The sequence below is a fragment of the Malaclemys terrapin genome, chromosome 4 (genome assembly GCF_027887155.1).
Source record: "Malaclemys terrapin pileata isolate rMalTer1 chromosome 4, rMalTer1.hap1, whole genome shotgun sequence".
NCBI classification, from domain to species: Eukaryota; Metazoa; Chordata; order Testudines; family Emydidae; genus Malaclemys; species Malaclemys terrapin.
In genome coordinates this window covers 139,383,258-139,402,752 of record NC_071508.1, presented here as the reverse complement: position 1 = coordinate 139,402,752, position 19,495 = coordinate 139,383,258, and the positions used below count along the sequence as shown (strand labels likewise).

The following is a 19,495-nucleotide window of genomic DNA, read 5'->3' as shown; positions in this document are numbered from 1 at the left end:
AACATTATCAAGGACAAAAAGTCAAGGAAATGCCAGAATTAAGGTTGCATGTGCAGTTTATCTGTTCACAGCTCCCATTGAGTTCAGTTGCAACTGAGAGTTCTCAACATTTCTGCCAATCGGACCCCAAGGTCTCAAGTCAGGCATCCAGAAAATGAGGAACACACGATTAGTGACCACTTGTGATAAGTCTGGGTTTGAGAGACTTGCTGTGGCAGCAGCAAGGATAGATTCCAATCCCCTAAGGCAGCATTCAGCTGCCTTGACCATGAGACAGTCCTTTCTCTTCCTGCAATCTCCTGCCCCTTTCACATCACACATTGCAACTTTTGCAACAAATAAAGCAATGTTCCTATAGACTACAGCCTCCTTTGCTACACAAGCCTGATTCATCCTCTGAGCAGGTCCATCTTGTGAAATGAATGCATCTAGCATTTCCTAACTTTTGAGTGCTTGATTGTGGAGTCTTTATATTTTTAACACAGTTTTTGTGTTAAACTTTGTGTGTAGTTTCCTGTGTTTTTAAAAAGACAAATGAAAAAAAAAAACCCCACAGAAATTCCATCGTGTGGCATTTGATGACATAGGTCATCAGCAAGGTTGGAACCTTTCAGTCTGTTGCACAGGCCTCTACCACTTTAGCTGGTGGAGTAACTGATAGCATAGTAGGTTGTCATCCTCTGTGTACCAACCTAGAGCAGGATGAGACACTTTGCCAGTGGGTTCACAGCTATTTTCTGAAAGCAGAGGAAGGGTGAGGCTCAGAAATTTTGGATTCCATTCTGGGCTCTGAAGGGGAATGTGTTAAAGTGGGCACAGACACCTCTGACCCTTCCCCTCTAACCAGGCACTGGCTCAGTCCTGTCTCTTCCATACCTCTGGATCCGTGTCCCAGTCTGACTCTCCCCATGAAACCCATCCCAGTCCTCAGTCATCAGGTGTCTCATCCTAGATCCAGTCTCCTCGCCCAGCCATTCCCAGTTCTCCTCTCCTGGCTCCTTGTCTGATCTCTCTCTCTCTCCCTCCTCCCCAGGTTTGTCATACCCACTCGCTCTTAGTCCTAGTCTACTCATCCAAACAGTGTCCCCCCACCACATAGGTCCTTATTCCAGTTTCTTTGCCCATCTATTTTCAGATCTGTCCCTACATCCCAGCTTCCTCATCAGATCTGGCTCCCAGTTCCAATCTTTTTGCCTAGCAAGTCAGTCTTTTCCCATCTGGCTGCTTGTCCTAGTCTCCTTGTCCAACCTGTCCTAGTCTCCTTTGTCCCCCACTGGCTCCAAGTCTCCTTGCCCAGCTAGTTCTTGTCCCCTTCCCAAGATCCTAGTCCTAGTCTCCTTGCCCAGCCAATCCCAGGTTTCCTTCTGCCCCAATTCCCAGTCCTAATCTCCCTCTCCCTCTGACCTGCCATTCCCAGTCTCTCCTTCAAGGCTTCTTGTCCCAATCTGTTCCCTTTTATACCCTACCTCACCTCCTCCCCCGCACCCCCCAAGATTTGGCTCTTATCTCCTCTGTGCTTCCTGGTCCCCAGCAGGGGGTGGTCATTGAAAGCACAGGAGATACAGCCTCCTTGCTCTCAGTTCAGGTGCTCTGACCCATCATGGCCTGCAGCAATTTCAGGGGAAGTCCTGCTCAGCCTTGGGCTGGAGCATGCCCAATATGGACAAGTCTCTACTGAGCGTGCATGAATTGTGATTTTTTTTCAAAGTCTGATAACTTGGTCAAATTTGGGCAGATTGAGACCTGACAAAAAGGCACAGGCCTGACAAAAGGCAACCCCTCTGCCTCATTTCCAGTCTCTGCTCCAAAGCACAGAGAGTGAGAGTAGCGTTACAGGGACAGGACAATGGGACTCCTAGAGCTTTTCAAAGAAAAGGTCACCCTAATTTTTTAATAGGGGCAAAACATTTATTTTTCACTACCCATCTGCTCAGAAACAGCTGGGTGATTTTGGCTGCAATTAAAAAAAAAAAGAAAAAGAAAAAGAAAAATTCAGCCTGAGACAGACACCCACCATGGAAAATTTCAGCTCAATGGTTAAAGTTTGACAAAGTTATAAGCAACTTAAAACAGGGTTTTATAAAGGGAAGTGCTTGGTAACCTTAATCATAGATAGGATGAGTAACCCCACCTATAACAATATTCCATTTTTAATGGCACATCACGGTCAGATGGGGTCATAAAGCGCTCTACAGACTAGGTATATCCCTATACAAGGATGATGTCAGCCATCACTAAAATGCAGTTATTCTTGGGTCCTGTGTTGCATTTGGATATTTTACTGCAGGCCCAGGACTAGAGAAAAATAAGACAACTAGCCCTGCACCCTTTCTTCTGCTGGTACCTGGAGGCCCAGGCATATGTATAGATGCCATACGTTAACAGCCTGAAAATCCATCTGGCTGGCTGGCCAAGAAGGTAGAAACTCTGTCTTGGCAGCAGCCCAGGAGCTGACAGGAATTAAAGAATAGTATTTATATAATTTTTTTTTTTATAAAGTCAGGTCCTGAAAAGCTCCTTTAAGTCCCTGATGCCCAGTGGGAGGGGTGGAGGTGTCAGAATGCTAACCAGGAGAGGTGAAGCACCTGGATGTGCAATAAGTAGCAGTTTCAGTCAGACATTCGGGGGCCTTTTTGTTTTCACGTCGCATGCATGAATTCAGCCAAATGCAAATAGACCCCAGTGTGGGTTTCCACAGGTATGTTGGGTCCCGCTGCCATGAGTAGTGAAATCATGAGGGTTATGGGCTAGGATGATCTAATAGAAGGCTCTCAACCTTTCCAGACTACTGTACCCCTTTCAGGAGGCTGATTTGTCTTGCATACCCCCAAGTTCCTCCTCACTTAAAAACTACTTGCTTACAAAATCATACATACAAATGCAAAAGTGTCACGGCACACTGTAACTGAAAAATGGCTTACTTTCTCATTTTTACCATACACTTATAAAATCAATTGGAATATAAATATTGTACTTACATTTCAGTGTATAGTATATAGAACAGTATAAGCAAGTCATTGTCTGTATGAAATTTTAATTTGTACTGTCCTTGCTGGTGCTTTTTATGTAACCTGTTATAAAATGAGGCAAATATCTAGATGAGTTCATGTACCCACTAGAAGACCTCAGCGTACCTTCAGGGGTATGCGTACCCCTGGTTGAGAACCACTGGTCTGATAATTAGAGCGCTAGTCTAGGACTTGGGAGACTTGGGCTCAGTTCTCTGCTCAGCCAGACTTCCTGTGTGACCTTGGGAAAGTCTCTCTATGCTTCTATTGCTCATCTGTAAAATGGGGATAATAGCACTGCTCTACTTCACAGGAGTGTTGAGGATAAATACTGATGTTTGAGATGCTCAGATACTATAGTAATTGGAGGCCATTTGAGTACCTAAAACTGGCAAACCAATAGGTTGCCCCTTACAAACCTTCAGGAAATTGGAATGCTCTTCAAAGACTGAAGCAGGCCCTGGCCCTATTAAAGTCAATAGCAAAACTCTCACTGAGGCCAGGATAGCTCGCTGGCCCTTTCTTTTTCAATCTAGTCTTTGCTGCAGTAACTATGCCCAGTGATGTGCGATTTTATTGAGGACCTTTCCACTGCTCTCCTTGAGAGGCACCAGATATGAAAAGTTTTTTAAAAAAACGCGCTCTGACTACTACGATGTTGCCACCACTGGGAATTGCTCTGGTTCTGATGCAAAAGGGAGGGTGAATTTGGATTCGCCCTAAAGAATATAGGGATGGAAGCCCTTCATTCAGTGTAAACCAGTAAACTAAGGGCCATATTGTGCCTTAATGATTCTTACATACAGGTGATGTTAGTGGCCGCTGCATATGGGCACTGAACACACAATATGGCATTAAACTCAGTATTCTAGGATCAAAAATCTCCCATAAAAGGACACCAAGATTAAAACAAAAATAGAAGCACATTTTGTACCTTTTGTTGTCAGCGAAGCATAGTTTTACAAAAAACACTCTCCGATGTTAATTATGCATCTATTTGCATACCCAGTGGGCATGTAACTGGCTAGTATATCACTCAGTATGCAATTGTGAACAATGCTGTTCTGCCCACGTAGAGCAAGGCACAAGCTTCCACTTTTATTCTTAGAACAGTTTATCTCATAATGCATACAGATCCCACCTACAAAAGCATAACCATCGCAACTTGTTTGCTCTTCTAACTTTGGAATCCTAGGAGGTGAAACCGGGCTCAGTGTTGAGGCTGTGAAGATCTATTCAATGAAGTCATGACTGACTGAGGCCTGGCAAATAATGTATTTCTGTTCCTTGCTACCGGTGGAATACTCCCTTGAGATGAAACATTACCAGTACCAGCTGTGATCCTTAATTTACTTTTCATTGTGAGCCTATTGGATCCGGCAGTAGAAAAGATACATTTCATTAGCTGATCCAGAATATTTATGGCCAGAGTTTGAGTTTAGGCAGGGGAGGAAATTATATCCTTGAACTGGAGATTTGAATTATTTTTTTTCTTGTAAATTTGTCAGCAAGATAATTGACCAAGTAAAGAAAGTACTAATACCCATACAGGTAACTACACGTTCAGGAAATAGTATAGTTGTGGTAAAAGTTTATAAGCAGCCACTGTTGGGAGTGATTCAGTCTGCTTTCTCTGCCACCTCTTTGGCTAACATTCCTTTGGTGATTGTCACATGTTTATGAACTAGCAGCCTTCCTTGTTCTCTGGGACAGTAAATCATCTAGTACAGATTGGGGGAGAGAAAGCACCACTCCCATTTGTGAAAACACCACAGGTCTATTCAGCTGTCCTTCTCCGTCCAGCTAGTGTGAACTCCACAGATCCAAAAGGAAAGCAGGATTTAGGAATCTGTCCTGGATTGAAAACAAAGGAACTACTATTGACTTTGGAGTCATATTATTCACAACATACACTATATCAGTGAAGGAAGCACACTTGGGAAGTTTCACTTTTTGTTTGACTTGTCCTGCTACTTTAAGGGAAAATAGGTAAGTCTAGTATTTTGAATAAATACTTCCTGGATAGAAACAAACCTTTTCACTTTGTAACCTCATTAGTGATATAGCTTTAAAATAAATCCTGTGTTGCAAATGACTGTGTTACTTTGTATTTAGAACCACACTTATGTATGTTTTTTAAGTACTATTAGAAGCCTCGGGTAACCAAATGTAGAGCATCAATGCCCTTTTTTCTTTGTACTTATATTTTATTCTTTCATACTATCATTACAGACGAGCTTCCATCTTTACTGTAGAACAATAAAGCAGTAACACTGGGTGGATGTATAGGATAAACACAGGTGTTAACCATTCACCACCTCCTCAAACAGAGAGCAAACATACCCTCACATCATTGTACAGGGAGAAACACAAATACCTGCAGTTATTTTTGAATGACTTAAGTTAAGAACACAGCATTCCCTTTTTTATAGGGCGCAAATGTAGAATAAGGTTGGAGGGAGCCAGAATGTATGTAAAATAAAAACAACACTCCATAGCATAGCTTTCTGTCTTTTGAAACATCCCAGGATTGTTGTCAGTTATGTTTGAAAGTTTTTACAATTTCTGTTCTGGGGATTTTTGTACACTAGGTAGAACATTGCATATGCTGGAAATACAAACGGCTATAAAATGTGTAGATGTGATTTTAATGTAGCTTATTGAATGTAGTTCAGTTAGAAGTCCTTGATTTTTTTTTTCCCTCACCTCCCCCTGTTTCTTAAGGCTTGCTGCACTCAAATGTTGACCACGAGAATGGTCCCATGTAGCAGGCGCTGCTGGAAAAACTCGTAGGTGTTGCTTTTGAAATCTCCTGACATATATGAATCTTTCCAGCCAGAATCACAATTGCTTTCATTTATAAGGAACCTTGTGTATATAGACTGTATAATATTGGAATATAATATTTTCAGAGGGAGCATAGCTGGCTCTGAAGTAACTTGCATAGTCAATTTTCCTAGCCTGTCCCTTGAACCCTGTCACCTCTCTCTTTGTATTCCTGCACTGGTTCCCCCTTCTCTATCGCATCAAACATAAACTACTGGTTTTTATTTTCAAGGCCTTTCACAGCCTATCCCCACCTGACCTTTCATCTGTCAATGTTGACTCTCTCCTCCGAACAGCCCACAATGCTAGCCTTCACTGCCCACTTGTTAAATTGTCAAACAAAGCACCTTGATGCTTTTTCCCATGCCACTTCTCACAACTGGGAGGAGCTCCCTGTAAATAGCCACAAAACGATCTAATTATCCTCCTTTAAATCCCTCCTTAAAACTACAAAAAACTTGACAATGGTTAGGCTACTAGTGGGCCGAGACCACTGTGTATGATGCCGACCAACGTTGTCTCATTGTTTCCTTGTACTCCCTCATCTTTCTGTATCCATCTGTTTTCTCTTGTCTGATGCTCAGATTGTCAGCTCTTCGGGGCAGGGACCTTCTTTTTTGTTCTGTGTTTTGTACAGCACCTAGCACGGTGGGGTTTTGGACCACAACTGGAGCTCCTAGGTGCTATGATATAAATAATAATGAATTATCAGCATTTACGTTCTCTGAGCCAGCTCCTGCTCCCACTAAACTCAGTGGCAAAACTTCTCTTTTGACTTCAGTGACTTTGGGATCATCCTCTATAGTAGCAAATACCATTGGGTCAAACTCATCCGTGGTTGAATTCCATTGATTGTACAGGGCTTGCTCAACCTTGCACTTCAGGGGACAGGTCGAAGGCAGCGTATGGGGATGCCAAGGGAAGGTGGGAGGAAGATGTAGGATCAGCTGTTCTCCCAACCATTAAAGCCAGTTTCAGTTCCTAATCTGTCGTGCTCCCCAAATTTCCTTTCCTTTCACTGGTCCTGAAGCCCCCGGCTAGCTAAATGCTGGTTTGGCCTCTGCCTTTCCCAGGATGGCCTGTGGGGCAATTCTTCCTCACCAGGTCACCCTGTAACAAACCAGCAGGTTCATTATGCTAATATGTCGATGAAAGGTCACATGCCACTATTAATATAGAAGGAGGTAGCATTAGCAAAATACTCCATTGTGTTAAATAAATGGAGCCAGTAACCTCAGTCATTTTTTCTTAGTATTTGCTTTAATGGCTGTTGCATTCTCCCATGACCAGTTATTTTTAGAACACACTCACCGGGTGCAGGGGACCTGGTTGATAGTACAAGTCCAGAAATCTCCCATGTCACATTCTTTCCTGGAAATCACACCCTGTGTTACAAGCAGTCTCCTTCTTCTTGCAGTATCCCTTGAAAAACTAAGCTTTTTGCACAATGGTTCCTTGATTGTATTCCTCAGTGGCCAAGGCCTATGCCCAAATAGCTGGACTGGGTTCTGGGGAGCCAGGTGGGGGTGACATGGGAGGCAGCATGCCAACAATCCCATGCAGTGGGATGCCCCACTGAGGGAAGACTGGAGAATATGTGTAGGAGCCACCCTCCGACAAGTTCATCATTCAATACCTCAACACTAGAGGCAGAGCAAGACCCAGCCTGTGAGATCATGGGCCTCAGACTTCTATTCCGTGCCCTGAAAGAGAAGGCTTTAACAAGAAAAAATGAACCAAAAGGGCAGAGCAAACTTTATACCCTCACACTAAACTGTTTCCGTGGGGTGACAGGGTTTACAGATCCCCTACCTTCCTTCTGTAACTCCATGCTAAAATGTGTTCCTAGGGTATTTGCACCCAGCCACAGTAAAAATCCTCTGTGACCTATTACAAGTGAGTGTTTAATGGGACCCCCTCCAAGAGCAAGCGTGGTTAGAACTCGGCACGCCTGCGACGCATACCTCTGAGATTGTGGTACACGTAGAACTCTGCTAGGCATCTAAAAGGCAGTCTGTAGCACAGCTCACATGGTGGCCCCCTGCAGTGGGTCATTTACAGCATAAACCCTTTCATAGGTATGATGTTCAGCTTGCTCTTAGACGGCAAATGGTCTCCTCCCTCTTCCTTTGCATAGCTGCCTATGCTGAAATGGCTCTTCTAGGCAATTAGAAATGCCTGTCAAAGCCCAGGACAGAGAGTTTGCAAGCAGGCTTTATACGTACACCCTGGCCTCATTTTTCTTCTCATTATGTAACCACCAGGAGAAGACTGCAGCCTAAGGAGAGAGCTAGGAAATGGTAGGGCAAGGAGAAGCCAGATCTGTATTCAGAGTGCCCTGCTCCATCTGGGTGCACGGCCTGCTATCTAGAGATGGGAAATCCTATAACTATTGAGAGATTGGGTAGATTAGTTGAAATCTCTTATTGGCAGCATGTTTTCACTCCCTGGGGCAATGGAGGTCAGGCAGGTTGCCAAGGCAACACACTCAGCCTTCAGCAGAAGGTTTACTGGTGCATGGCCCTTGGTCAATTGATGATGGAATAGGGTTTATTCAGGTCTTTGAAGGGAGCTGCTGTCCAGCCTTTGACTGTGATGAGTTGTCACGTTTGGGGTCAAAGGGGTGAAACTAGGAAGATTGGCGTTTGTAGGATGAGAATAATGGGAGCAGGAGGATTCTAATTAGGGTTAGCTCATTCTTTGCCACCCACCAAATCAGAGAAAATAATAAACCTCACGTGCTAAAATGTTTGTTTCCTTTTATTAATAGAAGTCCCTTGCAGAGAGTTCTGTGGGTGGCAGTACAGGTTATAAGAGACACACGTGGGGTGGGTGGTGGTAACAAGGTCTCTCTCTCTTACAGCTTATCAAGTCCAGGTGAGACAACGAGACCATCAGAATGACCTTTTTGCTTCTCTTGTCCTTGAGGGGAAGGTGGGTCATGCTCGGTAAGCCTCTGTTAGTGCAGGAGGAAACCAGCAGGAGATGTTTGTGGAAATTCTGGAGCAATCACCTCATGCTTTCAATGTGCAGAGCAGGCAGGCATGAATGCGAGAGTTTGGTTTCTTATGAGCTCATGTTGCCAGTAGTGTCACAAGGAAGGAAATGAGTAATGGAAGAGCAAAGGGTGGGGCTGTGGGCATATTCTTTAAAGTCTGTGTTTGAGTGCTTGCTTATTTACTTTTTGAGAGGATAGCAATTGATGGATGTATCATCACAGTGATGCATGTTATCCCCTCACTGTCTCAAAATACTGCATTAGTGGTACCATGGTAATGAGGGAGCTGCCTTGAGGGGGAAAAAAATGGTATGACTTTAGTGTTCAAGAAAGTTTGCAGACTGACAGCCCTGGAAACTGAGGTGTTCATACTTATTTGCAGGACAAGCAACAGTAGTGCAAGCTTCCCCATGCTGACCTGCTGATGTGTCTCAGCTCTGACCTGGAGGGACCACCTCTAAAAATGTGAATGGTTTCTGACCTCTTTCAGTCCTTAATCTTTCTGGCTGCATTGACTTCAGTGGAACTGAAGCATGTGCACTTTAAGTATCTTTCTGAATTGGGGTTTCTTCTGAGACCATTGATAAGGTTGACAATTAGTGTCAACTGTGATGTGTGTGAGGGATATGGATACCTTCTCTGCTGGGAGATGGACTGAGACCCCCAAACTCCATTGATGTAGATCATCAGATGGTAACTTCTTTCAGGCACGCTCTCCATGCTCTGCATTTGAACTAAGCAACAGAGGGTCCTGTGGCACCTTTGAGACTAACAGAAGTATTGGGAGCATAAGCTTTCGTGGGTAAGAACCTCACTTCTTCAGATGCAAGTAATGGAAATCTTCAGAGGCAGGTATAAATCAGTCTGGAGATAACGAGGTTAGTTCAATCAGGGAGGGTGAGGTGCTCTGCTAGCAGTTGAGGTGTGAACACCAAGGGAGGAGAAACTGCTTCTGTAGTTGGAAGCAAATAGGCATGTTGCTTTTTACAGATTCAGACTAACACGGCTACCCCTCGGATACTTGCATTTGAACTGATGCTCTAGAGGTGAGGGGTTCTGTAGCCAATTTTGGGTATCCTGAGATGTCCTTTGCTAGTTGCCAATGTTTGCTCTGGGAAAGAAAAAGAGTTCTGAACACTGCAGTGTGAAGATGTGTACTCTGTGTCTCTTGGGAAGGCACAGATAATTGTTCTTGGTCCTCCTGATTGACCCGACAAAGCATACAAAGGCTTTTGGGTGCCCTCCACATGCCAGAGCGTTTTCCTGTTGACGCAAGGTAAACACTGACCCAGAAATCAGCTTTAAAAGTTAAATGTTGGTCTTAGCATGATGTGGCTGATGATGCAGGCAGTATGGCCTGCTTTAGGAGGTGGAGGGAGAGAGACAGACACCTGTTCCTGGCATAATGGAGGGGGACAGTGGTTGACTTAAAAATGTTCTTTGTAACAGTCCCAAATAGGAAGCCAAGTGCTGTACTGTAACCACCTACAGGTATATTCTTGTTTGCCTGAAAGAATAGTCCTGTGGTTAGGGTGGGCTGGGACTTGGGAGATCTGGGTCTGTTCCAGACTTCCTGGGTGACTTGGCGCAAGTCACTTAGCCTCTCTGTGCCTCATTTCCCATCTGTACAATGGGGATAACAGCACTGCCCTACCTCACAGCTGTGTTGAGTATAAATAAAATAAAGACTGTGAGGTCTTCAGATCCTATGGTGACAAGGATTATACAAGTACCTGAGATAGATAGAAGTTACCTTATTATCCCTATTACTCTAAAATAGGCATGTCTGCGACAAAACATAGCTCCTCCTCAAACAACATGATCCTTCAAAGGTGGCCTGCAAATATATTACCAAGAACAAAGCCACTGGGATTGGCCTTACTTCCATTGATGGCAGTGGGAGTTTTGCAACTGATTTCAATGCGAACAGAATCAGACTTGTCGTCCCTTTATGAAGGGACTGAGAGGCATCCTGCTATCTGGGGCGTGAGGCAGTGCATAAAAATACATGGAGCCAAATTCAGCCTGGGTGAAATGCGACCTGAGATGGGAGTTGCACCCTCCTACCCCAAGGCTGAATTTGGTCTGCTTGATTTCATTTCTGGTAATATATTTACAGAAGAGTTATGCAACCATTTCATCCCGGTGTGAGAGCTGCCGCGAAGGGTCAGGCTCTGCCTTGTTTGAGATAGATATCAGAAGAGAGCTGCAATCCTGTGAAAACACATTTTATTTCTGAAGTGTTTGTACATTGTGTATGCAACGCACATGAATATAAGTGCCACCTGCTCCATGCTGATAACCGTGGCTCGGAGCATCAGTCATGTGTGCTCCCTGGCATAGCAGTTTGCTTTGTAAGGAAGTTGCTTCTAAAACTCTGTCTTGACCTGAATTTGTGAAATTCTGCATACTCTGGCGGTTGCTTTAATAGCCTCCATAGCACTTCCCGAGCTCACATAGATATGGATTCTTCAGGATGTTGTTCAAATCGAATTAGCATTAGCACTGGCGAACGGAAACCCCTGAGACAGTTTATTCTGTGAATTCACTCCAAAATGCATGCATTGCACTATTTCCCTTTATGAACTTGACCCTGGCCTGCAGACAGGTGGGATGATCCCGGATTACATCCTGGGATTCGTGTGCTGCAGGCAAGGGATAAATGGAACCCTTAAAAGGGCCCTCGCTGTGTGCATTACTCCACTGACAGACCTGTACCTCCACTGTCACTGCGGCAGCTATTTGGCCCCACACCATCTTCCCTCGATAGCTGCTGATAATTGCCAAGTACAGATGGCCTCCCATCCTTCGTTGCACGGTGACATTGTTGATAAGGATGATGTGCAACAAATTATGTGGGCATGCAAGTAGGTGGAAACTTTCTAATATGCCACAATAATAATAATGCTCATTTCTAATGCCACGCAGCTTTCCCTGGAACGTCTGCCCACACAGCAGCCTACTTAGTTCGCAATCCTATGTGCATGCTAGACAATTAGCAGCTGATAATGAAGAATGCCATGGGAACCAGCAGGAAAATAATAGCTTACTCCAAATATATAATGAAATGTAATTAGCACAGACAGTAAAACAGACAATTTATGGGGGGTTTTGTAATTAAAAAGTACCAGTAAACACTCCTATTGCAGAAAGCTTGGAATTAAAGTACCATTGTCTGGAATAAGATTTTATTCAGAATTTAGCCCTTGAGAGGCCAGCTGTGATGAACTGGAATAAGATTTTTCATCTGTACGCTCTCCAGCCAGTGAAAGTACTATGTATGTGTTAGATGCACTGAGAAACTTCCACTGTTTGTTTTCCTGTTCTAGCTGAATGAGCTCAGTGTGTTTCTAAAATGGATGTGAAACTCACACCAAGCCAAACAGCGGGCTTGAACCCCCGCCCCCAATTGAAGTTAGGGGCAAAGCTCCCGTTGACTTCAGTGGGGCCAGGCTTCCACCCCTGGTGTACTGGACAGTTCCTTCTCTGCACGGTATAGTCACTCCCTATAATACTAGGATAGTTTGCTAGTGTGGGTACAACAGTTACAGGATTGTAGCACCCTATGCTTGGAATATCCGCCTTCAGATATCGCTGATAAATCTCACTTCCATCACAGACCTCCTTTTCTCCAGATTTATCCCCTCCAATGGTGTGCTCCGGTTTTCTAGACTGCATGCGCAAAAAGAATGTGTGCAATTGGAGACCTAATTTGCAGTCACCATCATATTAAAGTAATTTAAAAAGTGTGGGAGCGATGACAAAACGGAATGTGTCTATAATAAAGCACATCTCAATCTCGTAGTGTAATCTTTCTGCTTACATAGCTCCACCACCAGAGTATGTGTGCATGCCACACCTTTTTAATTAGTTTATCCTCACAACACGGCTGGCAGGTAGCAGGGTACGATTATCTCCACTTTACAGAAAAGGAACTGAGGCATAGAGGGATGAAGTGACTTCCCCAAGGTCACACAGGAACTCCGTGCCAGAGCCAAGGACAGAACACAGATCTCCGGAGTCCCCGTACAGTACCTTAACCACAAGACAATGTTTCCTGTCACGGTGTTTCTTCACTTTCTCCCAGGCTCTGTCACCTCTTTCTGTGTAACGTAGGCCGTACCGACTGTGGTCAAAATCTCCTTTTCACTTGTCTGTGAAGCCCCTATGATGGTATATAAACAACAGTAGCTGCAAACTTTTGTTCCTGTCCTTCATAATCTTTTGGGTAAGGTAACAGAAGTGCAAAACCCACCAAAAACGGAAAAACCTTTTGGCACAATTTCTCACACTTGCTTTCAGCCCAGAGATGTGAGTGTGAAGAATAACCCGTCAGCTGAGGAACGACAGGAAAGAAGGGTTGGGAAATCTGGAAAGCAATTAGGATACACACACAGGTGTGTGTGGAACTTTATTTTTTGTGCTGATTGAGGCACAAACCATACAGCATGAGCTTGGCTACCCACACAACAGAATACATGGTTCCAACTGGCCATCAGGTGCATTGATCTGAATGTCTCTTCCCAGGTGCAGCATTCAAATGCTATCATGTGCACCTCTCTCACATGCACTAAGGCACAGATTGCTGGCATCCAGCACAAGTAACTTGGGGATTTCCACATGCAGGAGAAGAGGCTTTTGATGAGTTCTGATGGCAGATGCCTCCCACCTTTGCAGCTAGCCTTTCCAGGGATAGGGGAGACCAGAGTGGCCCTGGTTTTCCCCATGACTCTTATTGCAGTTTGTTGCTGGAATACGTTCAGCCCCTGCAGCATGAACACCCCCTACTTTCCACACAAGTCTTGCCCCTTTTCTCCCTGGCAGCAAACAGGCAGATATGCGTATCGACTCTCTCCTTGCCAGTGTGAGAAGAAGAGCCTCTCAAACTTGTGTTTGTGGGGCGTAACCTCCTCCGCTCTTAGAGCAGTTTCACCCCAGTTTGGGTGGATACCAAGTCATAACTTGACCCAGAGCTTCCGAACAGTCCTTTCAGACAGCCACAGTAAGAAGTTGTTCTATCCAGGCCACAAACTGAGACCCAGAGATCTTGTCTGCACTATGTTTTTTTTTTTCTTCTGGGAAGCTTACCGTCTTGGTAGCCCCACCAAAGGGTGCAGTGATTGGAGCCCTACTGTAGACAAGGCAGTGTTCGTGTGTTTATCACCATGACATTTACACCTGCTCTGAGCAGGTTTAGACTGCACAGTCTTTAGAACATTGGAGGCCGATTGGGGCCCTGTCAGCGGGAGAAAATGGAAGCCGGCTAATGGAGACTCAGCCGGAGAGATCCAGTGACTTAGCCAAGCCCAAGGTCTAGCGGCCAGAGCCCGAGAGCCTGACAGATTGGAAGCTCCTTGGGCAGTCATCATTTTGTGTCCTGCTCAGAGTTTAATACATGACAATAACATCTCCTCCTGCAGCCATTAGACATCACTCCCTCCCCCCTCAAATCACTAAAAAACCCTCAGAGAGTCCTGTGGCACCCTGTGGTTGAGTCTCCAACTCGAAAGCTTAAGTTAAACTTATATCCCAAAGATGCCAGCTGAGACATTCAGAGGACGGGAGGGGAAGGAGAGCTTGCATACATGGTCGCAATTCTTTCTCCTGCCAGAGCTGTATTTGGTGAAGGAAAGGGAGGGCAAAGGAGGCCTTATGCCAGCCTTGCACCTCTTTCGATTCCAGGGTTGTGCCACAAGGCTGTTCTGACTTCTGCTTAGCTACCACAGCCACCAAAGGGCTGTTGCAGGAGGTGAAAATAGCAGGGGTGCAATGGCACTGCTGCCCCACCTCCTTTGATGGCCATGCCCCAGGATACCCCTTCTGCCAGGGAATGCAGCAGGAGTTGGAAAGGGGCAGCGCTGGTACACAGAAAGCCATCAAGGGAAGCCTGTACACTGAGATGGTTTCTTGGCTGAGAGATTCGTTCTCTTTACAGACCGAACCTTTTTTGCTGCTGGATTGGTACAAAAGATCAGTATTGCATGGTGGAACAGGACCAGTTATGTGCCTCAGTGCCCAGGCAGAAGAGGGCAAGTAAAGTATAGACCTGGAGGAAATACTGTTCGTTCTGACTGGTGTGAGCAAGATCAGAATCAACCCGCCAGCTTCTCCTTTACCTTGGCATTTCTCGGCTTTGCCGGGTTTCGTTCCAAGCAATGTTAGTGTTTTTTCAGTGTGGCTTGCTTCTGAGAAGTTGTGATTTTTTTTGTTTCTAATTAGCCACATCAGTCTGTTGTTTATAATCCTCCCTCCTGCGGTCCCACTACCTGCTGTCCCTACAGGAACTGAAGACAATTCAGCCCTCTTCACTCCTGAATGCTTGCTCAATCAAATCTTGTAAATATTTAGTTGAGTACATGACATGTGGCGCTGACTCTGGTTATCTTGTTTCTTGCTGCCTGCCTCTTCAGTGAGCCATAGCTTCAAAATCAACATATGTCACCAATGTTTCATTTTTATGGGGTCTTGGACTTGAACTGTGCAACTGAACTTCGCAGCCATCTGATGTTAATTTAGTAATTACTGGAATAATATGCTGAATTATGTTGCAGATGGTGCTTATGCTTTTTGACATATGTGCTTTTGCCACCTGTACTAGCTGATCTACGTAATGTCTGTCCTTGCTTTTGGCATTTCAGTGTGCGTGATGTGAGACTGCTTTAAAAGCTTTTCTGCTAGCATCTTTAATTCTTTCCAGAGCCAACGGCACAGGCAGAATGCAACAAGCAGAAATAAGAGAATGTTTCTCTACAGTTTAATATGAAAATGTTGCCTTACAGGGCCACTTTCTCAGCTGAGGTAGAGCCAGTGATGTCACTAGTTAATTTAGGTTCAGGCCTGAAGTCGGCAACGAGTTACACCTGCTGGGGATGTGGCCTTGTATTGTTAAGAGTAGTAATCATGATTTTGGAGCTTGTGTCTTATTTCAACGAAGGAAAAACATTTTAACAGGATACATTGAAGAGACAGACACATTTACACAAAAAGAACAGGAGTACTTGTGGCACCTTAGAGACTAACAAATTTATTAGTCTCTAAGGTGCCACAAGTACTCCTGTTCTTTCTGCGGATACAGACTAACACGGCTGCTACTCTGAGACACATTTACCAGGTTCTTAGTAAATGGCAAAGGAATTCTCCCATACCAGAGACATTTTCCATCTGTGATGGTCTTATGTATTTTTTGGAGGAAGTGTAAAACATTTCCAAAGGTATTTGCCTTCAGAACCAAAAGGTTCAGCCACTTACTCCCCTCCCCCTCTCCAAGGAAAATGCAATCTCTCCTTCATTCTCCTTCCGACTTGATGAATGCTGTTTTGTCACCCTTAAGACATAGCATTCCTTCTTTGCATGTGGCCGGGTATGAATGGTTTATGACCAATTTACCCCCAATGGGCCTGATCCTGATTACACCCGTGTGAATCGGGAGTAACCCTATTGAAGTTAATGGAATTCACTGGTGTATGCACTTGATTGAGCCAAAGCCTGTGGAAGTCAAGAGGAGTCTTTCCATTGACTTCAGTGGGCTATGAATCAGACCCAGAGAGAGAGCAGAATCAGACTCGTGTAATTTACCCCATTGTTTATGTTGCCAGTAGATTTGGCCCAATATGGGGGTTGCACGCACTAACTATAGATTGCATTCTGCTGAGTTTGGCTTCTTATGCATTTGGGAGGGCATGGGTGTGGGGTGCAGGCATGGAGGTGGGTTAATCACACTTTGCTCAGGGACAGGCATTTCCAGTTGCAATAATATTTTATTTCTTTGTTTTTGTCACTAGTTACTCCAGAGGCCATTGGGTTCTTGTCTGCAGTTGGAGTCTTTATTGTCCTCCTCACAGTCCTTTTCCTCTTAATCAACAAGAAACTGTGCTTCGAAAAGATAGGTGGACTCCCATGCTTGGAACAACCAGGGAGACGAAAACACTACAAAGAGAGGTCGGGGGTTCATGAGGGCCTGGGTAAGCATCATCATTATCTCAGTGCCTTTGATGTACAGAAACTCACGGAGGCTTTGATTAAGAAGAGAGCAGAGCCATTTTACTGTGTCTAGTGTTGTTTGTGTGGAAAATAGCTGGGGCTTGAGGTGCGGTGGTGTAACCTCTAACAGTAGATATAATGAATATACCGTTGCTACAAGGGACCCATCCTCTTTGTTGTCCTGAGCAATATTCTTTTGAAAGATGGAAGAAAAGGTTGGAGAAAACACATTTTTCCATTGTTATCTTGTGGGAGTGCTTTGGTAGTGCAAAGAACAGAAAAATCTGGGCATTTCTGGCGTTTCCTCAGAGCAATGGGAATGTTGTTTGCTCAGTGTAGGATGCATCCATCCTGACTTCCTGGCATTTAACTGTCATACATATCAGCCTGCATTAGTCCCATTCCAGAAACATATATTAGACACTCTGAGTTGCAGGGAAGGCTTATGGGGGAGTTTTACTTTTCTTGTTTAGCCTAAGAACGTCGGCACGTAACCTGGAATTTTCAGACGTGCTCAGCTCTTACAACAGAACCAGACTGATTTTTTCAGAAGAGCTTTGCTCCTATGTAGGCATCTGAATACGTGGCTACATTGGGAGCTGTAAGCCCTTTTGAAAATCTGACCATAGGTGTCTCAGTGGGAGGTGCTGAACTGCATGCAACTCTGGCCAGTAGCTTCCTAAATGTTTTGGTGGGAAGGAAAAATGCTAAGTAAATGTTCTCTAGGGTAATGTTGTTGCCAATAATGGGGGACATTTCATAGAAGTTACCTGTCATGTATCAGAAAGTTCTACAATAAATATTTAAAAATATATATGAACACACACAAATCTATACTTAAAGAGGCACTGCCAAGCTGCTAGGCTAAAATTTGACCTGCCTTTAATGTTTTTTTCAGATTTTGCTTGCAAAGTCGGTTGCATTTTACATGTGTTTGGGTTTATCTGCCAGAATATATCCTTCAGTGTGCTTTTAATTAAATGATGGGGCAAGATGCCCAGTCTTCAAGATTAGTTACAGAAGGGCCTAACCCTATTAACACTTAGGTCCCAATCCTGCAATTCTCTTCCTGTGGATTAGTCACAGACCTGTATAAAACCTCATAGACTTCACTGTAGCTATATCCAGTTGGCCAGGATCTACCCACACTGGGGCCTTAATAAAAAGCAAACAAATGCTTAGTCACAAGTTGACACGGAAGTCAATGGGACTACTTATCAATTTAGTTAAGCATGCCAGTAAATCTTTTTAGTAACAAAGCCATTGGGACTCACCCAGAATGAGGGCTCAGCTTGCATGTCATTTTTTCCCTTTTCTTTTGGGGCTCTGTGTCATAAATTTAACATGACTTAAATATCGATTTTTTTCTGTGTTAAAAGAAATTTAACAGTATTATTTTTAAGTCTTTATTTTTTTTTCTGACAAGTAGTACAAGAGTGTGGCTTTTTTTTAAAATGACACATCTCTCAGCAATGTGTAGGTGTCGACGTTCTTTGGAGCTGTCAAAGACTATCATGCAAACATATATTTACGATGCCTTTTAAAATGTGAATTATTAATAAACAGGGTGGATTTTTTTTCCCTCCCAAATTCTGAAGGCATAAAATTGCTGCCAAGCTGAAGCACTCTGTGGCAATTTTCATTTCAAAGTAAATTTTCTATGACTGAGTAATAAACCCTTGAAAACATGGGTTTTTAATGGAAACACTAATTCAACTTTAACTACAGCTGTGCCGTACAAGCAAAATACCATACGCATTAATGAGGTGCTAAATCTGATACCGTAGAGGAGTACATTGTAATCATTAATTACAATGGGAGATTACTGTCGGAGCCTATGTTCTCCTTTACAAAGTAAAACAGTCATGAAAAGTTGAAGTTAGAGCAATTCAAAATGTCAGCTTTTCTATGGTTAGATTAATTTTGATATATAGGTATTTTTAAGACCATTATAAGATATGCTTGCAAAAGAACCAGGATTTCTTACAGACATAAACATAAAAAAATGGACCAAAACCTAATGGTTACATATCACATCATATGGCAGTTGCAAAAGCCTAGCATCTAGGCTGATGATGGGGTCTGAATCTAGCAGGGCAGCTGTGGTTTATGCTGAAATCATTCTATGAGATAGCTGTAGTTAGTATAACTAAGGAAATCTCCAAATATTACTGCTAACAAGTAGATTTTTTTTCTACCAAGGAATTTGATTTTTGCTGTGGTAAATGTCTGTATATACGTATGTGTATGGGTATTATATTATTACAGTATATGCAGTATATAAATTACTTGTGATTCTGTTTTTTCAGTTCTCTTCTTTATTCTTCTTGGTGGAAGGTTGTCTTTATTATTAAAGGGCCAGATTCAATAAAAACCTCTGCTTCTCATTGTTAAGATGTAAATTGTTATGGTAGTAAGTAATGATGGGCAGATATGGTGAAATAGTGAAATCTAGCCACCCCACTTCAGGTGGGGTTTAGAATGGTTGAAACGCTTCTTCGGTCAGCTATTGAAATTGGTTGGCCAAATCGAAGGGCAGGTGTAGGGAATCAAATTTTAATCTCCACTACATTGCTGTAAATCTGGAGTACCTTTATTGACTGCCGTGGAGTAACTCAGATCTTACACCATTGTGAATAAGTTCAGAATCTGGCCCAAGAAGTTTAATGGCTCTCTGAATTTG

At 43.7% G+C, this 19,495-nt stretch overlaps 1 protein-coding gene across 3 annotated transcripts in view; it reads left to right on the top strand.

Annotated features, from left to right (window-relative positions):
* Nucleotides 1-19,495, top strand: part of SYT16 (synaptotagmin 16) — a 150,923-nt gene that overhangs the window by 54,591 nt on the left and 76,837 nt on the right. For 2 of the 3 annotated variants that reach the window (XM_054027270.1, XM_054027269.1), the window contains exon 1: nt 16,732-16,793. Coding sequence is in view for 1 of the 3 variants with exons in the window: in XM_054027271.1 (XP_053883246.1) it covers nt 16,614-16,793 (180 nt within the window). In the remaining 2 variants the exon portion in view is untranslated. Of the gene's footprint in view, nt 1-16,613; nt 16,794-19,495 lie in introns of those variants that run through there. The other variant, XM_054027271.1, reaches the window with a different exon arrangement.